Genomic DNA, 21,806 nt, shown 5'->3' with positions numbered 1-21,806 from the left:
GCCCACGAAAGCTTATGCTCAAATAAATTTGTTAGTCCCTAAGGTGCCACAAGTACTCCTGTTCTTTTTGCTCTACAGGAAACACTGGTCTGGTCCAGAGTTGCAATTCCAAAATTTCTATAGAAATGATTCTATATGGAGGCAGATTCTCAGCTGATGTCATTTGTCAAACAATAACACGAGACAGAAAATCCAGACCACGGAAATAAGGTCAAATTGTTTGATTCAGAGCCATTTCATTAAAGAAAGGAAAATATATGGCATATGGTGTCAAGTAAGGCAATTGAAGTAGAGAGTCAAAAATGTTTAAAATACAGCTGTGTATCTGCATGACAAATCAGAGGATAGAAGAATACTGTGATGTCTCAAGTAGGTGAGGAAGAACTAATTAAAGGGGATGGACTTGCTGCATGTTTGTTTCCTTTTCTTATCCAGCAGTCATTAATGGTTTTGTTTGATTTATCTCTCATTTCAACTTCTGCCTTCTGTTCTGCTTCACCCAGTGGCCTCTGTGTCAACTATCAGAACACAAAAGCTGGGTGGATCCTTAAACCTTGAAACACAATCAAAGAACAATTATGGGAAAGAGATAATTATGTTTTAGCTGTTCTTCCCTCCCCTCCTCCACTTCCCCCATACATTTAGGAAGATTAGATTGTTTGAATAAATAATGGACACTGAGGAGAAAAAATTCAGTGTAGTGCAGTATGTTGATCTCCACTAAATTAATCTGAGTCACAAATGCCCGTGACAATAATGTAAAAATGTACGTCTACATGTCACATGATGCAATCAGACAAGCCATCTTCATTCTGAGTCCTATAAATGACTTTCTGTGACTTCTGCTTTTTTTTTTAAACACAATAACACTAGGCACTTTGTGTGCCAGGAAACTGTCTAGAAAGATTTTTGCTATGTGTGTTGTTGGTTCAAATTCAACCCAGGTCAATAGTAACTGAATATTATCACCTGATGGGTATTCAGTATTCTATGGACACAATTGGCATATTTTCTGGCTGTCTCAGAAAGCCCCCCCACAAAAGCTGAATGGGTATGGAGCCTGGTTTACATTCCGTGTCTCAAGGTAATCCCTGCAAATGAGGTTTAGCCCTGCAGGTACCAGATACCTTTTCAGAGGTGTCCATTGGATTGAGTTGTCATTTACTTCAGTGAGATTTGAGAAGGAAGCATGGTGTTGTGGTTAAGCCACAAAACTAGGACTCGGGATATACGGCATAACATCATATCTCTTCCTCATACTTCCTCTGTGACACAGGGGAAGTCACGTAGTCTCAGTTCCCTGATCTAAAAATGAGGATAACATTTCCCATACAATTTATTGGAATACAGTGCTTGCGGGATTGCCTCTAACTTTCTACAATGGAGAAAAAAATGAAGCCAGCTACGTACAAAGTGTTGTCAAATGCCCACAGTGACAAAAAAGTAAAGAGAAGGATTTTTTTACTGTCATCTATTTCAGCAATTTGAAGTTCAGTAATCTGTAACAACAGCAGGTACATTTTTTTTTTAATTTAAAAAAAAGTATTTTTTTTTATTTTTATTTTTAATTTATGTCAGTGAAAGTATAATCCAATCCATCTGTGAGTAAAATCATCATCATCACACATAGTCTAGTGAAGACCACTGCACCAGCCAGAGGGACCACAGTTGATGGCGTAACTCCAGCCATTGTATAGTGAATTTCCCACTTTTGACTGAATTCTGTAAATCCACAGATGTATAAGGTGGTGCCATAGGCAGAGCCAGGTAGGAAGAGGGTTTGCACCCCTTTGCACATCACTGGAGCGTTTGACAACACAGCGTGCTGGGCTGTTTTTGCCCATCTTGGTGACATAGTCAATGAGTTTGCAATGCCACTTTTGAATATAATGAGTGATTGAAGGAAGGCCAGATCTCTGCAAAATTATGACACTTTGCATACAGTCAAACCACTTTATGCTCATGATTTGGTGCTTACATTGTATATGGAATGTCTCTACTTGCTCCAAATCTTCTTGAAAAAAGGTCCAAGTTTCTGACCCCTGTAGCAAATAGGTGTACGCAGGTTTGATAGATCCTGAACTTTTTTTTAGTGCAAAAACATTTTTGTGTCCATACTTTTTTTTTTACACGTTTTTTCATAAGTTTTTGTGACTTCATGCAGGAAGCAGCAAGATCTATTCAGTACCAGTGTGAGAGTGCGCACTGGTTCGCGGCTTTTGCTGTGTTTCGACAACCTCAAGTGTGCAGCAGTGATGCTTTCTTGCCAATATTCTGTCAAACTATTGAGTGGATTTGAGGAGATGCTGCTCTACACATTAGAATCATGGTTGTCATGAAGTGTTCACTAACCAAGACTAAGCCAATGCTGTTGTGGAGAAGTCAGAGAATTTCAGCTGTGACCTCCAAGGTCTCCAAGATACCACCCACACTATGGGGTTGAATGTGTCATATAAGAAGACCAACGTTCAGAACCTCAGAGCAAAGACGCTGGATCCCCCAGTACAGGTGAAGTCAAGTATCGTGGAAAGAGCTGATGAGTTAATTAACCTAGGCTACAAGGAGAGTTCAAATGGTCAGCAAACCAGATGTTCTTCGACCGACAGGTCTCACTGCCTCCTGCATGTGAGTACAGTGATGCTTCCAATCTTTCCAGGCCTCATTCGTAGGACATAGAAGTCAATGAAAAACTCCCATTGACTTCTATGGGCTTTGGAGCAGATGTTTAGCCAATGATGCAAGCACAAATGTCAAACCCTGCAACTTGACTTCCCTGCTAATACAAACACAGCTAGAGCCAGAAAGACAGCTGGTGTTTTATTTTTCAAACTTCAGTTGTAAATGTTAATTTTGACATCTGCAAGTAAAAACAAAGAAAGGGGAAAAGGTGTTTCATTCCCACACTGTACATCTCCTGGACCTCTGAATATACAGTAAGGGCCAGCTAATCTTGCCTCCCTTTTAACCTCCAGATTACATGTGAGCTCCAGCACTTCTTAGTAAGTTCTTCCCTTCACTAGAAGGGTCTTTCTCATTGACAAAGACATTTATAGACAATGTGTTCCCAAAAAATTGTGTCTTACTCTTTATTGATTTCTTATCCATCTCCAAATTGTAAGTTAGCAAAGTTTCAGTGTAAAGAAGGGATAACAGCAGAGTTCAGAAGGTTGCTCTTACAGGACAGTCACCTCATCCTGTTGACATGTTTACATCCAAGGGGACAGAATACTCAGCAGGATAACCTCACAGATGTTCCAGACAGACTTGAATAAATAAATAAAATGGCACAATTTGTTCCCTGCTGACTAGGATCAAACTAGTCACTGTACCCAACAGTAAGTTTATACATTTGTAAAACTAAGAGAAGGACGACTTTGGAATGATCCTCTGACTTTTATATGGCATTTCAGGTGGACCTATGCAAACAGCAAGTGGACTGTTCAGATACCCATGCTATTTGCATGCACAGAAGACCAAATTCTTCCTTCAGTTACATTTATGCAACGCCCTTGGCCTTTTGTCTAAATCTACTGTTGTTCATGGACAACATATTATAAGAAGGATTTGTGGCTGAGGTGCTTAGTATTTGAAGTTCTAGAACTGTTCATTTGTAGCGCTCTGTGTGTGTGTATGTGTGTATATATATATATACTCTGTGTGTGTATGCACACACACACATACATACACACACACACATGTTTTAAGTGTAAATATATATTTCAGGGTCAACAGCAAACCAGGGCTAAACAATTCTAACTATGACAGTCTTGTGGTCTCTGCAGACATTCAAATTAAGCTTATGTTTCAATGTAAGATTTTAAAAACATATACAGTGCAGAATAACACAGATGCTGTTCTTTTTTCCTGTGTTCATTACCATTAGATGTAATCTTGACAAAAAGCAGAAGCAATGTGTCATGGATGCAGGTTTTGGGAGTGATGTGCCAATAAGTTAAAGCCTCATAAATTGGTGGTAAGGAAGAATAGCTGTTTTAATTTATAGCCATTTAGAAGGGTAAATTTCGGATGTTGCAGAGACCTTGTCTTAATATGTAAACATGGCAAAGGACTAGGAAAGAGATTCATCCATACCCCCCTGGACTTGATGGAATTCTTTTCGATGACTTCAGTGGACTTTGAGATCAGGCTCCAATGTAGAACCAGACTGTGCCTGGCACCTGGGTAGCTATGCAAGGGGAGGAAGTGCACAAGGATCTTATCCAACTTTTGATGATGTGGCACTTGGCACAGCAGCCAGCCATGACTGAAGTCCCTGTGCTCTCCTGAGCACAAAGATTGATCCTCTATTGCCTAACTAGTGACCTTGGCTACCCCACAATGGGTAAAGTTAGGTATGGGGCAGTGAAGCCATGAGTTCTATACAGTTCAAGAATTACTCTAGAAACCCATAGACTTTAATAGAAAACAATCCCTGTGTTGAAGAACTTTTTAATAAAATAATTGGATGTCGCTATTATGCTTTGCCTAGCTGAAACACGGGCTCGTAGGGCCCTGATCTAAAGCTCATGAAATGACTGGGAGTCTTTCCACTTCTAAAATATGGCATCTTTACATATCAGCAAAGGGAATAATCTGGTTTGGTACTGATCTGAGCCACTGATGCTGTGGATTGCTTTACATATGTGTGTGTGTGTGTTTATATAATATAGATATGTAGAGAAAGTGCATTACATAGTTTTTCCAGCCTCAATGACCTTTTCTGCATGGGGGAGTCAAGAATAATGGAAATTCAGGTGAGATCCTGAACAGAAAAGTTGTCTTTTAATGTGAACTTTCTTTTTAAATAACATGGAATCAAGTATGCTAAAATACATCTGTTTCTGTGTCCTTAACATTTTGGTTTCAGTAAGAGAAAAAACAAACATTCTTTATATTTGTTATTACAAAAAAATCCAATCTGTACTAGAAAACTGCGTTGTCCTTAAAAATACTGCTGTGAGGAGTAATTGTAACTTGTGACAGACAGAAGTTATAATTATGTCTAACATTACTTACGTTTCCATGCACACAATAGAATTAATCATTTCAAAGGTATTTTTCCCCTTTGCAATATCAGTTTTTAATGTGTTGGGGACCTAATTCTTCCATTATAAAGAAAGGTAAAACTAGACCATGGTATGACCGTGTGGTTTCATATGACAAGTCACTGTAGGGAATGAAGACTGAAGATAAACTATCATTGCAAAATTGTCAGAGTTAAAATTGTGATAATCTTCCACATGGTATCTTGCATTCCAGCCCTTTCAAACAGTTGACTCTCTCAATGGCTGTTTGAGTGAAGTAAATACTATTATCCCCATTTTGCAGATGATGACACTGAGACACAAAATGGTTAAGAGACTTGCCCAAAGTCAAACAGGAAGTGAGTGGTAGAGCTGGGATTAAAATCCAGGAATCATGTTTCAGGGCCCAGTCTAACAGATGTTGAAGTCAATGGAAAGCCTTGCATTGACTTAAGCATAGATGGATCAAGCTCTATAATTGCCCAACTCTACACACAGTGCAGTTATATTAAAGTGTACTCAAAGATAAGCACTTTCTGCAAAGGTGAATTTCAACCCCCCTACACAAAGTCTGAGTAAACTAAGCAGGGGTTGTGGTGCATGGAATTCATCCCCAAAACAAAGATAGTCCACAAGGATTCAAATCCCACCTGCTCACGGGGGTGGTGCATCAGACTCATGGGATGGAACAGATATCACAATCCCTACTGGGATTTCCTGCTCATTAGAGTTGTGGTACTCTGAAATCAGTGGCCTCTCCTGCACCTCCACAGAGCCCTACCCTGGAACACTTTGAGGGGAATTCTTATAATGTGTCTTCTGGACGTTTGTTGATCATTTTATCACCCACTTAGACCCTGATTCAGGAAAGCAGTCAAGCAGTTTATTTAATTGGGCCTCCCTTTTGAATTTTCTTCTTTATACCATGTAATTTAAAAATAAGAATGAAGCAAACAAGCTAAACATAATGGAGACATATGGCTAATGATTTTAGGTGCCTCAGTTTTAAAGTGTTCAGTTAGGCACGCTGTAGAAGGGGGTGATTACAGAGGGTGCTAAGAACTTTCTGAAAATCAGTGCTCTTCAAGGGATTTCAAGTTGAAACATGCAAAATTACCAGCTACATTTGAAAAGCTTGGCCTTATGCCAGCTCCACTTAATCCCTGTCTACATATTGCTATACAAATGCTTGATCACCATTTGTGTGTACACACGTGTCGAGGATACATTCAACACCCCAATCAGATGTGAAAATCCCCCAGAACAACTGCAGAATCTTACTCTTGCTAAACTGAACCCTGATTATAGAAGCCAATTTTACAAACATTCCCCCGGAGCTACCATTTTCTTTCTCATCAGAAAGCCTCTTGCATATAAAAACACCTTTGCTAATTTCATTTATTTACAATGGGACAAGACTGAGATGGGGCAAGATTTATTACTATGACATCACTGATGTTTAGTAATTCATAAAACACTGGGTCTAGGAGTTAACACTGCTGTTATTTCCTCTGATGCCTGACCTCACCACAGTCTAATAACATACAGGAAATCCAGAAGACAAAGGGGGAAAGCAGTGGTCTTGATTGCTAAAAATAACCATAAAAAACTAGCACAATCCTCTAATAAAGTATGGCCCCGTAATTTATTTAACATAGTAGTAGAATCTGCTAAAACAATTGGAATCCATTATTCCTGTTTTAAATTTATCATGGAAAATAAGGAGACTGGGGAGGGAATCACTCAAAGAACTGAGACTTTTAAATTGTATAGTTCAATTGTATGTATCGGTTTTAGGAGTGTGTTTCTTATTGCTTACATATGCTGTCTACTTAATAGCTCAGCTAGAACAGACAATCATTGTATAGCACTTATGTTTCCAGAGGTCATCCTGTTAGAGCCAGACAGTGATGTACGTGATATATTACACTTGACACCCCAGAATGTTGCTATACAAAGGGATTCTAATTCTCAGTGTCCCTGAGAATTGTTCAATATTCTTGATGCTATCTAATGTCTGGTATGCCGCTGAGATGGGATTTTTTGGTGTCTTTAATAATCAATCAAGGTTAACATGACATTCATGTCATGCATTTTTTCTGATTATGCTACTTTTGCTAGGTCATCTTGTACAGAGAAAATAATATAATGAAATTATTTGGGGTTTCTATAGTCATTTCATTTATTTAAAACAAGTTCTTCTTCTTGTATTTAATATAGTCAGGATTTAGGCAGAGTTATAGAACAGGTAGAGTGAGTGAGGTTTGCATACTGACCCTACAATCATTCTGAGAAAGACACACAAACTAGTCTGCCAACTAAAAGCTTGTCAAATATTGCAAAAACAAATGTTCACAAACATTTATTCTTATTTCAAACAATTGTTCAGTTTGATCGTGCTTGTGTCCTTCTTTATTCACTTATATTGCACAGAGATTTGGGGAGTGCCTGTTCTTCCTAAGAACATCAGTATTACCATGCAAACAGAGATATTTATGTGAGAACAAGAGTATTTGGTAATTGATATTGACAAACTGTTTTAACAGCTTTTTCATCCAATCAGGGAAGAGAAGCATACTGTGTGACTTAGATGACCAATCACACATCAGAAATAATGAATAGCAAATAAGTAAAGGCAACTATTTGTGAACAGCCCATTTGAATTGCATGTATTTAATCATCATTTGCATTTGTATATATAAGCAATGCTCTTCTGCAGATCTTAAATCCCTTATAACAATTAAATCATTCAGACTCAGAACAACCCTGGATACTAGAGGAGTGTTTTGAGGCTAACTAGGTGAATCTGAGCAACTGAGAAATTAGAGTCAAACTTTTAAAATTGTGTATCTAAAGTTCAGCCCTAAGTAAGGATGGCCTGATTTTTAGAGGTCCTGAGCAATCACAGTTCCCATTTAAATCAACAGGGCCTAAAAATTGGGACCTGAATTATGAGCGGGATTTTCAAAGGAGCCTAATGGAGTTAGTTACCCAAATTCTACCAAAGCCTAAGAACCAGATTTTCAAAGCTGTTTAGCCACTTAAAGATGCAGATAGGTGTCTAGTGGGATTTTCAAAAGTACCTAAGCAGTTTAGGACCTAACGCCTGTTTAAGTTAACGGGAGTTACTAAGCTCTTACCTGCATTGTTAAAGACCTAAATACCTTTGAAAATTTGACCCTAAGTACCTAGCTGTATGAATCCACTTTAGAAAAGTTTGGCCTAAGTGACATACTCAAAATCTGTGGCAAAACCAGGAATAGAAGCCCAGGGCCCAATCTTGATTCAGCTTAAGTCAACAGGAAAATATAAGTATCAGAGGCGTAGCCATGTTAGTCTGGATCTGTAAAAGCAGCAAAGAGTCCTGTGGCACCTTATAGACTAACAGACGTATTGGAGCATGAGCTTTCGTGGGTGAATACCCACTTCGTCAGTTCGTCATGCATCCGACGAAGCGGGTATTCATCCACAAAAGCTCATGCTCCAAAACATGGGGAAAATATAAGTACAACTAAGCTTTGCACCTTCTGCTTCTCAGGCTTTACCTCTAGGATTATCCTTCTTCCCTCTTTTACATTAGGGTTGACTTGAATTACTTGGGAGCATCTATAGGAAACCAAACCTAAAGACTTTTATAATTCACATCGCGAATAAATGAAGCTATTGTATGTTCAGTATATTGGTGCCAGAATTTCATTTACACTAAGGATATGAAGGGGCCTTAAAGTGGGGATACATTACATTTCCCTCCATTTTTAGGTTTCTTTGCTCTGGCCGGGCATAGCCGAGGGAGCGGCCTTAATGTAAATGAGAGTCAGGTCCATGGGTCATTTTGTTGCAATAACCTTTCTTTGAAATCTGTCTGATTTTTATTTCATCTTGCTACCAGCTTGCTTTTTCACAAATGCCAATCTCTGATTATATAGTAGACTTCAAACAATTTTGAAACAGGGAGCAGTTTGTGAGCCCACTATATACTTCTTGCTATTTATGAATAGGGGATTTGCTGATTCACTGAGATGTGATGCTTTGCATTCAAATTATAAAACCCAGGAGGTTTCCAAATTATATGTTCAAGCACTTTTCCAAGGGCAAATAGTTTGCATACTGTCTCGCTAAAAGCTTCTTGCCTTTATTTATTATTTGAACTGAGTTTCCATTTTGGATCTATGTCCAGCATTCTTGAAAATGATCAAGTGCACATTTTTATAGAAACTTTAAGGACTAAATGCTGCCCTCAGATTAATGCGTGGAGATCCCACTCTCCTACTGATGAGCTCCTCTGAGAGCAGAATTTGGACCTAAATGCCACAAAGTACAGAAACACATAACCAAATGCTTGTTTCTAATCAGATTCCTTCCTTATTGCTTCTTGCTCTTATTTCTGGGTGTGTGCAAGATCTTCTTAATAATTTGCTCTGTTTACTGCTTGCTTGTATTCTAAGGAGGTGAGGTTTTACTGTGACTTCTGGACTTAAATGTATTTGGGCAAGTTGCCCTACTTGTATTCGGTTATGCTTCCAGGGGAGCATGCTTCCAGAGGCCTTCAGACTAACAATGAGATATTTATGGGTCACCTAACAATTATACATTTATTATTATTATTTCTTACTGATAGATTTGGGAACTTAATTAACATATTTACATAGTATTTAAACTCAAATATTGAAACACTGTGGGATTTCTCTATTTTTCCTTTTATTTCAAAGAGGTTATTCCCCCAAACCCAAGAGCTTTGAATGATATGAATATATCATAAGAGATATGAATATATCATCCATATATTCTGTTGGCCAGATTTTCCACTCAGCTATGCCAGTCATAAACCATTGTTAATGGAATCACAGTGTCATCAAACTGCTACAAGGGAGTCTAAAATCAGGGCCTTCATCTATCAAATAATTCTCCACATCTGTTTCTTATTTGTCTCATGGGACGATATTATAACAGTCATGACAGTAACTTGTAACATTATCAAGTATCCATTGGGGTACAGGTTGAGCAATTATCTGAATTAATGAAAGAATCCCAAGGAAATATATATTGATAATAACATTTTTATTAAAAATGGCTTATAGAATTAGTGCCATTTTCTATTACTATTGTCCAGCACAAATAATGTCATCTGCTTATTCCTTTAATTTATTATGCAAGAACTAGATGTGCAGCTAAAGTTCAGATCAAGTTTTCATTTTTTGTAAGTTAATATGCTACAATTAATTATTTGAGGGAGCAAAGTCAGGAAATAGAGTTAGAGTGGTGGAATGAAGATCATAGTTTGAAGACTAAATTAAAAAAAAAAGGTTGAAGGAGAAGAGAGAGATGCCAGGATGCAGATCAGAGAGGATCCTCAGGCATAGGGAGATAGCATAAGAGAAGGCATAGAGTCCTTACGGGAGGTGACTGGGTAAATGACAAGGTGTGAATGAAGAGAATGAGAAAAGGAAGATGAGAGAAAATATGGAGGCAGGTTGTTAAGATATTGGAAGAAAAATATCATGTGCCTTAGTTGCTTTAAACTACTAATATTGTGTTAGGCCTAAAATACAGGACTGTTTCTTTGTGTGCATCTGTACAGCACCTAACACAATGGGACCCCAACTATAATGCAGTTGGAGAGGAAGGGGAAAAAGAGGGTTATAGCAAACTGCATCTGTAACTATAGTCCATGGCCAGGGCTGCCCACAGGATTCAGGGGTCCTGGGGCAGAGCCGGGTCTTCGGCGACAATTCAGCAGCAAGTCCCTCTCAGAGTGAAGGACCCGCCGCCGAATGCAGCCAAAGAATGAAGCGGCGGTGGTAAAGCAGCCTAAGAGTCGCCGATCGCGGCTTTTTCTTTTTTTTCCCCACCTTTTGCGGCGCTTGTACTCACCAGGCAGCGCTCCGAGGCTTCGGCAGCACTTCAGTGGCGGGTTCTTCACTCGCTCTGAGGCTTCCGCTGCACTGAAGGACCTGCCGCCAAAGACCTGGAGCTAGTGAAGGGCTTGCTGCCGAAGTGCCGCTGAAAACCAGGAGAGGCTCGTGGGGCCTTTGTGGGGCCTTGGGCAAATTGCCCCACTTGCGCCCCCCTCTGGGCGGCCCTGTCCATGGCTTGTACGGATGAGAAGGAAATCTGTCCCCAGCATATATTCTGGCTTTACATGGGAGATGTGGATTTTACCCACTTGCAAAAACTAGAAATGTTGTGCTTAATTTGATTGACAGATATGGCCCCGAGCCAATGAAAAATAATTAGATGTACTGAAATCCCATTGTTTTGTATTTATTGGACCGGATTTGTTTAGAGTTGGCTGAGGTTTTATTTGATCTCGTTTATATCTCATCATGCTGTTCCCCCAGTTCATAGAACTAAAAAGTAATACTTTGAAAAGTACTGAAAGAAATGACTACTAATCATGTGAATGAACAGAGTCTGTGGATAAGGGAAATGCTAGTCTTTAAAAGCCCAAGTTGCCTGGAGTAGGATGCAATGCTGCAATTTATGCCAGGATTTCTCCTTGGGAAATGTAGCTATCATGATCAGTGAAACATGCTTCACCTTTTTTAATTCCAGATACAAAGTCCAAACACCAAGATCTTTACTCAGTCCTTACTCAGGCAAACTCCCAATGAAAGCAATGCAAAGTTATTACAAACATATGAGGATTAGACTAGAGCTCAGGAGTTGTCTGAATGATTTTTGACTAACGATCAGCAATGTCATTCTAGTTGTAAGACAGACAATCTGGGCCAGATTCTTAGCTGCTGCAGGTAGGTGTAGCTTCATTGACCTCCCTGGTGATATTCCAGTTTGCCCCAGCTGAGAATCTGGATCTCTGTAGCTATCTTGGATGCAACACTGTATTGTATCAGACTCAATGTAAGCGTCCTTTTGTCAGATAATTGTATTATTTTTTCTTTTCCTCAATAGGACATCATTTTTAAACTGGAGGATTCACATTTTGAAAATGGACGAGGGAAAAGCCCCTATGATCCCAAATTGCTGACAGCTTCTCTTTTAATAGGTACGTGTGGCAGTGTAAAATGAATGAGACATATTTTCTCTATAGAGAAATACAAGTTTGCTACATTTTCCCTTTCACGCTATTTCTCAATGGTTGTGGGTTTTTTGTTGTTGTTTTTGGGGCGAGGGCTCTATGTTAAAATAATTCCAGGTTGATTATTTGGCAAATGGTTTATCCAAGTGTTTTGAAAATAAGGTGACTATATAAAAAAATACCTCAAATATCAGCTGTTTTGCTTGTTTCCCCTCAAGTTAAAATCTTGAGATAGCAAGTGTTGCACACTCTTGATTTCAGGCGAAGTCAGTGGGAACATGGGATGCTCAGGAATTTCCACATATGAACCCTAAGAACCTGATTCTCCAGCTGACTGTTTATGTGTGCTAGGGTCTAGAATCTGGGCTTGTGGGGTCCCTGGAATGCTGACTCTCACTCATCAGCACCAAGGGAGATGGGTGAAGTAGCCTCTCACTAAACCTGGAAGGTCAAACCCCAGAGGACATTCTCTTGGAGCATCCAAGGCCTGTAGCCGTCTGATTGGCTTACTCCTTCTACTTGAGCCATCAATGAGCCAGCTGGGCTGTCTGAACAGCTGTGCCAACCTTCTGCTGCTGCTGCCACATCAGACCCTTGTTTGTGCCTAAATATCTTTACAAAATGTGGCTGGAAGTTACTATTGCTTCATTGAACCTGTTTAGATTTCCTGGCTGAGTTTTGCAAAGCAGGCTAGGAGAGTTAGACACACATCTTTCATTGAATTAACTGTTATTAAATCAAGAGTCGCTAAATTAATGGAAGATGTGTGTCAAAACCCCCTACACTGCATTAAAAATCTCAGCTTTCTTTTTTATTTTAATGTCTAATTTTTCCTTCTCCTTTTTCTTACCTTGTTCTTATAACAAAACACAGGAGTGTTGTGTGAAAGGAAATAAAAAGGCATTTTTCCCCTTTCCCCTTACCTGAGCAGTTAAAATTTCATGGGTTTTGCTACAGTAGCTTTGTCCTTGATATATGACTTTGTGGATCAAGATCAGTAGCTTTAACTCAAGATCCAGTGGTCTGATGCTGCATCAGCATCAAGGAGGCATCAATGGGCTTTCAAAAGTTCACTGTTCTGTGTCCCCTCAAAACACTCCAGAAGATAAAAACTAGTCCAGCATGAATTATATTCTCTATTACTTTTCAAACATTGGTAATTGTAGGTCTTTACCCAATAAATATTCATGCTCCATTTACACTGCATTTGCTCATAAAAGACAGCAAAAATACTTAGTCCCGAGTTGGCTCTAATGGTCACTGGTGATGAGCTGCCCTGGGGCCACACAATTTTGTAAACAAGAAAGAAGCACATACCTTGCTTCAACTTGCACCCTGTACTTACTCCAAACGAAAAGGAAAGAACCATGTGCCTAAAAGGCTGGTGTATAAATTAATGCCTGGGGCAACTTTAATTTGTGATGGAGCTGCTCCCCTGGGATTGACTTGACTATTTACTTTAATATTCAATAAAGAAAAGGGATGATGACAAACCAGTATTACGTGATACACATGGTATGCAACCACACAAAGTCAAGAGTCTAACCTTTCGCATTCCTTTTTTTCCCCGGTCCTGCACAAATATGATTATTTTATTTCCTTTGGCTTTGCTTTCAATATTTTTAACAAATCTTTGCCTTTGTCAGATTAGTCACATTCTTGCTGCCTCAGTATTTTTTTTCCTCTGTCTTAAATATATATTTCCCCACTATAGATCATTATCCTGAGCATCTTATTTGGTTTTGACTCAGGCTTCACGTAGTGTGCTTACTTGTACTCTTGAAAATCAGGCAGATTGATTTTTTTTTCTTTTTTAAACCACAGGACAATTTTTGCCTATCTAAGGCTTCTTATTGGTTTCCTTATTGCCACACTGTGTTATGGGCTACATCAGGGGGTCGGCAACCATTCAGAAGTGATGTGCTAAGTCTTCATTTATTCACTCTAATTTAAGGTTTCATGTACCAGTAATACATTTTAACGTTTTTAGAAGATCTCTTTCTATAAGTCTATAATATATAACTAAACTATTGCTGTTGTATGTAAAGTAAATAAGATCTTTAAAATGTATAAGAAGCTTCATTTAAAACTAAATTAAAATGCAGAGCCCCCCAGACCAGTGACCAGGACCCGGGCAGTGCGAGTGCCACTGAAAGTCAGCGCGCGTGCCGCCTTCGGCACGTGTGCCACAGGTTGCCTACCCCTGGGCTACATTATAATGCTACATTTTACTAAAAAAGTTCCCTCAGTACTTTATGAAGTGGGGGCCACATTCACTCACTGGTTTCCAATGGCTTACTCTGCCAGTGGCCCTCTGGCAGAAGGTTGGTCTGGTGGGAAGCACAATCCCCACTGCCTATGTGGTCTCTGAGGCAGCAGATACAGCATTCCAAGTGGGTGGGGTTGACCCAGAAGAGGATGGAGCCAGGCTGGCTGGGAGATGAGCTGATTGAGCCACAACTCCTTCCCCATAGTACAGTGGTCCCAAAACTTTTTCTTTCACACTCCCCCTTACCCGTAATGGAACCTGCCCACGCCACGCAGGAAACGCAGTCGGAAGGTGGGGCCGGGAGCAGAACTGTGGTAAGGGCCAGGAGTTGGGGGCCAGAAGTGGGGCAGCAGCCAGGGCTGGGGCCAGATCTGCAGCTGTGACTGGGGCAGAGTAGGGCTGGGTGGCGCTCATTCCCCGCCCCCCATGGGGGGCTGGCCCGGGCCCTGCCACACATACCTGAAGGTTCCTCTGTGCTTCCCGAGGGGAGTGTGCCTTGCAGTTTGGGGACCACTGCCATAGTAAAGCTCTTTGGAAGGAAACAACTGTACTTTCTCCTGCCTTTTCCTATAAGTGAATATCATCTCTACTGCAGCTGCCTTCTTCAAGGCCAGGGATTGCAATTTGCACCCACACATACTCACAAGGTTTCTTCTGTGGATATTTAAAATGATCACTCAACTGTCACTAAAATGCAGCCACCTCTGAGGTGTAACATAGCTTCTATACTACCAGCAACCCTAAACAGTGACTTTTTTTAAGAGTGAAGGCAAAGAATAAATTCTTGACTCAGAAACAACAAGGCAAATTTTAGGTGAGTAGAATGTGATTGCCCAAGTTGGAATTTCAGCAATACGCCAAGATTAATACGCAAAAAGTGCCCTACGATATTTAATAGCCATTAGTATTCAGGGTTTTCCATTTTTGTCTCATCTGAAAGAAATATGTACGTGCATAAAAAGAGTTTCCTGATAAAATTCAATCATGTTTTAAAGAAACATTTCATCGTTATTAAATTGTTCTAGTATATTTTCAAAATATGTTTCTCACTCCATCCACTTGCAAACATTATTCATTATTTGTTAATGTTCATTAAAGGTAGCTATTGCTACTCTACTCTGAGTAGATGCCAGTTCTGAACATGTCCTCAAGAATCCAAGCCATTCTTTAGCCATCATTTCTTATCTATATGTTGCTAACTAAACAACTGGCATGTGAGCATGTTAATACATGAAAGTGTTAGGAGTATCTACTCCCAAGGCACTACTTTCATCTATTACAGGACTGGAGGAAAAGGGAAAGGTAGGGTACATTTCAACTATGAAAATCGCAAGAGCATGTTAGACAAACCCCTGTCGGGGATGGTCTAGATAATACTTAGTCTTGCATTGAGTGCAGGAGACTGAACTAGATGACCTCTTGAGGTCCCTTCCAGTCCTACTATTCTACGATTCTAAGAGAAGATTGTTAACTAACAAATTAGTCTGAGACACTTAGGCTTTATGGATTTTCAAAGATGTGTCAAGGAGTTAGACAGTCCAGTTGCACTGACTATCAATAGTATTGGAATCATTAAGTTCCTCTGAAAATCCCATCTGGGATTTTCAAAAATCTCTTTATATTTGGCCCAACTGGTCCCATTGAAGTCAATGGAAGTTTTGCTATTGAATTCAGTGGGAACAAAGTCAAGCCATTGTTGAGTGTCCTAATGTCATAGAGTGCATCTGATGTTACCCAGTGTGCTGCACTGTCCAGCCTATTCTTGGTACCTAACAATCATAAAGATGTCCAAGCTGTTTTCCTTTCACTACTGATATCTTTTATTTCTCCAGATTTTTACACACAGAACATAACACAGACATCTTATAGCAGGTGTTTGCCACGCAGCCTCCCTCATCAGCACACCTCCCTCACTGAGCCCCACTTTACTTCCTGTTTCTTCTACTTGTATGCTCCCAATTACATCATTAGCCCAATAATTACCACCCAGGTGCTCATAATCCCCCATCAAAAATTATTTAATTGCTCACCACCGAGCCTTCAGCCTTCTTCATGCTGCAGCAACATCGGTGATCAGGGTGCTCCTGCTAACACTCTGTCACTCCCAGCCTTAATAGTCTGAGGCAGTCCTCTGTCTACTTGGTGCCAAATTTCATTAGGGAACTCTTCCCAACCTGTTGCAGTAACCTGCCCATGCCAGCATTAATTTTATCTTCGTCCTTGGACAGCTAAAATTGATCCTAACCTTAAAACAAGAACCTCAAACTTCAGTAATGTCCAAGAACTAAGCAACTCTTTTATCGTTAAGAGCTGAAGACAAAAAAGTACAAAAGATACATGAACATTGTTTAATTTCAGGCATCTTGGTATCTAAGAAAATCTGAAAATTGTTCTTGAAGTTCAATGGATCAGGAAAAACTGTTCTGTCCAAAAGATTTACAATGAGAAGCAGAGTGGTTGTGCACTGTAATAGTCACCTCTGTATTTGGAAAGTTAATATACAATATATCTGTTTGTGCACGTGTCAACACCAGTTCTTTTGGCCAAAAAGATTTGTTTTCACAACACCTAGCTCCTTACACAGCTCTCTGAATGCTGATGAAAGAAAATGACGTATTTGCTCAGTATAGGGAGCGATATCCATTTCTTTATGCTGTCTGGACATAAATGAAAAATGACAATTTGGGTTTTTTCAGCTTCAGAAATTATTGTAAATTTTTTGAACTGTAAATTCCAATATTTTTTAAAGCTGCTAGTGAAAATACTGTCCATTTAGGCATTAATCAGAGGTTGGAGGGCTTAGCAATGGCATGAGAAACCCTTTTAAATTTATAGTAGCCATGGATGATTCTCATGAGGTTCCAAAGTGAAGGGCTGCATAAACACCCAATGCTTATACCTAAGGGACAAAATTTTGATCTAGATTTCAAACTCAAGTTCTGGGAAATCATTTGGGGTTATCCTGAATCTGAAAAATTGCACTCAAAGAGGTTCACCCCTCTTGTGAGATTCCTGGTACTTCTTGCTCCTGATTGAGCTGGAAATAGAGTAAGAACACCTCTTCCTGCAGTACAGTGCATCTAATGCTAACTGGAACAAGGAGACACAGATGTACAAAAAATTAGAAATGATTTTTAAAACACAATGGATTCAGTCCTGCAATTCTTACCCATGAAAGCCCAATTTCTCACTGGTACCCACAATAAGGACCTCATCTAATGTCCGTTGACCTCAATGGGCACTGAATTGAACCCTGTCAGAACTCTTGCATATATCAGTGAATCAGTTCATGTTGTAGACCAAGAGTCAAATAGTTATTTTCTTGAAACATACTTACCCATCCCTACTTAGAGGTAGCTATAATAGACAGCAAAAACTTGCCTTTTGACCTCCAAAAGTTAAGTTCAAGCCCAGTTCAGAATTCTATGTAAAATGTATCCTTCAGCTTCTTGTTGGTGAGATTCCCACCCCACCTATGACTGCTGGCAAAGACAATCTCCATCAGATCAGATCAGACTACAATAATGTTAAATTGTCATGTGATGAGCTGGCACAAAACAGGAAGCCATGTTGCATTCCTGAGGTGACTGCACCTCAACAGTTTTACAGTTCTTCGTGTGTTGAATGAGATCCTCAAGCGCTGAGAGACCCCAAAATGCAAAATATTACAAAAATCTTTAAGTTGTTGAACTATTTGCTTAATTGTAATAGCCTATTATTAAATTTGGAATCATTTTTTTCCTTGAGTGACTTTCCCATCTGTTGACAGCTTAGAAATAAAAAACTGGTTTTGTTGATTTATATTGATTTATTCTGACTTGCTTGGGAGTGGATGAAAAGAAAATGAGGATAAGGTTAAGGAAAGGTTAAGAGGAGCATCAAAGTCATTTTTCACAAGCCAAAGGAGGTGTTGTTCTTAAAAATCTCAGCTGCATATGCTGTACATAATAAGGACTATAATTAAGTGATTGTCTCCTGTTTGAAAAAAAAAAGTAGAAAATGAAACAGAAGAATGAGAAATTGTTAATTAATGATATGCTGTTATGTTTCACTTCTGATTACATCTCCTGCTGGGCACAACTGGTCTATTTGCTTATAATCTCTGTTGTGAATTCATTCAATTCCACGCCTTTCTGCTATCATGTTTTCACCCTTCCTGACTTTCATCAATACCATATGATACCCAGTCACTGTAGCATCAATTGATAATTTTATGCTATCAGTGTTTGAGGGGAAGGACACTAATATTATCCAATAGGCATGTTTGGACATGGCTGTCCCCCCATGGAAATATCTAAAATTGGCGTGAGAACCATACGCTTGTTCCAAAAGGATGTTTGAAAATCAGTCTATGGTGGGATTCAGCCTGACCAGAAAAATCTATCACTGGAGCTTTAAAAAACTGTTGCTTCATCCTCAGATTTATCCTTCTGTCTAACGACGATATTGGTTGAGAGGAATGACATACTTTTATTTTAATTTCCCAGGGAAACTCTGGGCTGGATCTGCTTATATATGTACTATAAGGGCCCAATCCTGCAAAGTGTACTCTCAGCTTCCTAAATCCAGAGTAACTCCATGGAATAACTCTGCATTTACTCCTAGCAAAATTGGCACCGTCATTTGGCTGTATATCTGGCACCTTGAAACTGCTTATGGATAAAATTTTAATTGTGTATCTAATTCTTTTTCTTGGAATTCATCTCTTCACAAAGTGGTCTAGGACTACTGTGAACAGTGGCACAATGCAAGGATCTATTGTGAGATTTGAGCTTCGCCTTTTGAATTGGGACCACATCATTCTTTGTCCCTGGTAACCCTTCTGGTTGGATTAGCAGTGGCATTTCTGGGTCTATGTTATTATGTGAGTTTGATTTCAGACTTGACTACCTGTGTACTGCTTATGGGCTGGATGCCGCAGAAAGGTTTATCCTCCTTCCCTACTACCTATGCTGAGAGAAATGTGTGCCACTGAGTAACAGTCTTGCAAGCAGAAAGTTCACAAAAAGGAAAAAAAAATATTTCCCAAGCAGGGGAGGTTGCTCATGAAAGCGCTTCCAAAGAATTCATCATTAAAATCTGATATGAGAAAGCAGTTCACATGTAAACAATTCAAGGAAAGAATTCAGCAACTTTCTGAACTGGGAACCAATGGGCCTGATTCTCCACAGTTTGACACCGTGTGTAACCATTTGCAGCGGTGCAAAGTGAGGTATAAATCACTGCCAGTCTTACTTGAGAATCAGGGTCTAATATCTTCAAGTGGCTGCTTTAGCGGGTACCGAAAAGACAACCACAGACATGTATCAGAAACAAGTCAAGATTAACAGTAGAATATAACAGCTGGAACTGCATGCATCTTCAACAGGAGGAGTAAAGTTTCACTATGATATCACTGATCTGCCTTGGTCCCTATATCTCATCAATATAACATAAAAGCAAGGTTGCCAACTCTTGCTATTTTATCACAAATATTGCAATATTTGGTACTTTTCTTAAATGCCCCAGCTTCTTGAGGCAAGTGATTATGTGATAAACTCAGCTTTAATTAAAAAAAAAAAAAACTATTAAATTTCTAGCCCTCATGGTTGCAGAGGAAATCCTGAAAATGTGACCCCAGTGCATCCTAAAGGCTCAGAAACCAGATAGCAAATAAAGAGTACCACCACCAATTACATTTTAAAACCTCACATCTTTTAAGCCAATCTCATGATTTTTGGAGCCTACTCATGATCACTGAATGATTTGGGAATAGTGTAACAGGTAGCAATATGTGTTCACATCTCAACAGAATGTTTACAGTTATCTCATATCATTCCACAGATGGAGAATTGTACTCTGGGACAGCAGCAGACTTCATGGGTAGAGATTTTGCCATTTTCCGAACTCTGGGGCACCATCATCCAATCAGGACAGAGCAGCATGATTCCCGTTGGCTGAATGGTATGAGAGACATACATTTTTTCCAGTGTTATATTCATGTAGCTCTTAAAGTCTAGCATAACCGCAAACAGTTCCTTTCCAGTAACACCCATGACATGTTTACCTCTTCTTGATATGGAGCAGAATTTTGTCTTAAACCAGTTAAACTAATCAAGACTGATTTATAAAGGAGCGCTTTTTGGTTTTTAATTATATTGAGATTTGTGGAGTGTGATTAAATTTAAACCATATCCAGAGGCAGCAGCTAAAGCAGTATCATGTGGCAGGAGCAGACTGCTGTACATATATGTTAAACAGGACTTCTAGGCCTGAGGAATTACCAGCAGGAAAGTCTGAGCACAGATGCTAGAGAGACTGTTGACTGGAGTTGTACCCGCTACAGGCCAGTTCATAATGCAGCCGGGTCATCTCTGAGGTGCAGTTCTGACTTTGACCCTCCAGATTGCCCCGGAGGAGAAAGAGGAGAAGGGAAATTAGATAACAGGAGACCTCAAACATGCCTTAGCTCCCAATATGTTGGCGTGTCAAAGGAGTCCTGGATGCCCTGGAGCTTGCCTCCATGACTGGAATCTTTGCTGTTTTCACAGGGCAGAGTAACTTCACTTACAATATGCAGTTAACCAGTTAGACTCAGAAGTGCTCATTTGCCAGTGCAAATGCCACAATACAGGTGTTAGCAAAGAATTTGCACATGCAAATAAAGGTCTGATCTAATTCCAAATGAAGTCAGTTTCTACTAACTCCAATGGGATTTGGATAGGCGCACAAATGTACGTTTATTTTTGTCCATTAATATATTCATGTATTCACAGATTTAAAAAGCTAACTGGTTCCACAAGCTTGTTTAAAGTAATTGAAGACACTCTGGACAACCTCATACTGATATTTAAAAGACTTAGGGCTAAATTTTGTAAAGGGCTGACAGCCTCTCTTTCTGTAGATACAGTTTGTATTTGCATTCCTATTTCTGAATCCCCAAAATGTTTTCAAATGTTTGCACCTACCGTGAGGGTCAGGTAATCATATTTGCATCCACAATTCAGTGCAGGTGCAAAAATACAGACGCAAATTTTTCAAGTGCAAAAGGGAAGGTATCTTTTGAAACATGACTTTTAATGGGCAAGCATATTAGCTATTGCCAAGATTTCCTGGTATCAGGTTAGCATTATTTTGTTTAAACTACAAGATCTCTTGGGAAGGGATTTATTTTTTATTAGATGCCTGGATGGTAACTAACACAATGGATCCCTAACTGAGATCTCTGGATGTTAATGTAATACAGATAATATGGATATAATAATAATTATAAACAGATTAGACCTGATTCTGCTTCCATTGAAATCAGTGGCAAAACTCCCATGGGGACAGAGAGAACAGGCTTTCATCAACTGGGTATTGCTTTTGCAGGCAGTTTCGCCTGATAGTACAGAAATATTGCTCACTGATTTCTTGTTGTTCTGATGATAAACAGGATATCTGGACTTCAGGGAACATTGAAGTGGAAGTGAGAGTTTGTCACTGATCTGTATAGATA

General features: G+C 39.5%; 1 protein-coding gene across 1 annotated transcript in view; it reads left to right on the top strand.

Moving 5' to 3' along the window:
- Positions 1-21,806, top strand: part of SEMA3A (semaphorin 3A) — a 209,291-nt gene that overhangs the window by 107,962 nt on the left and 79,523 nt on the right. The window contains exons 5-6 of the mRNA XM_032801540.2: positions 11,934-12,027; positions 20,153-20,272. Coding sequence (XP_032657431.1) covers positions 11,934-12,027; positions 20,153-20,272 — 214 coding nt within the window. The remainder of the gene's footprint in view (positions 1-11,933; positions 12,028-20,152; positions 20,273-21,806) is intronic.

The sequence above is a fragment of the Chelonoidis abingdonii genome, chromosome 1 (assembly GCF_003597395.2).
Source record: "Chelonoidis abingdonii isolate Lonesome George chromosome 1, CheloAbing_2.0, whole genome shotgun sequence".
In the NCBI taxonomy this organism is placed as follows: Eukaryota; Metazoa; Chordata; order Testudines; family Testudinidae; genus Chelonoidis; species Chelonoidis abingdonii.
Note: the sequence above shows the minus strand (reverse complement) of the source record. Positions and strands in the feature narration are given on the sequence as shown.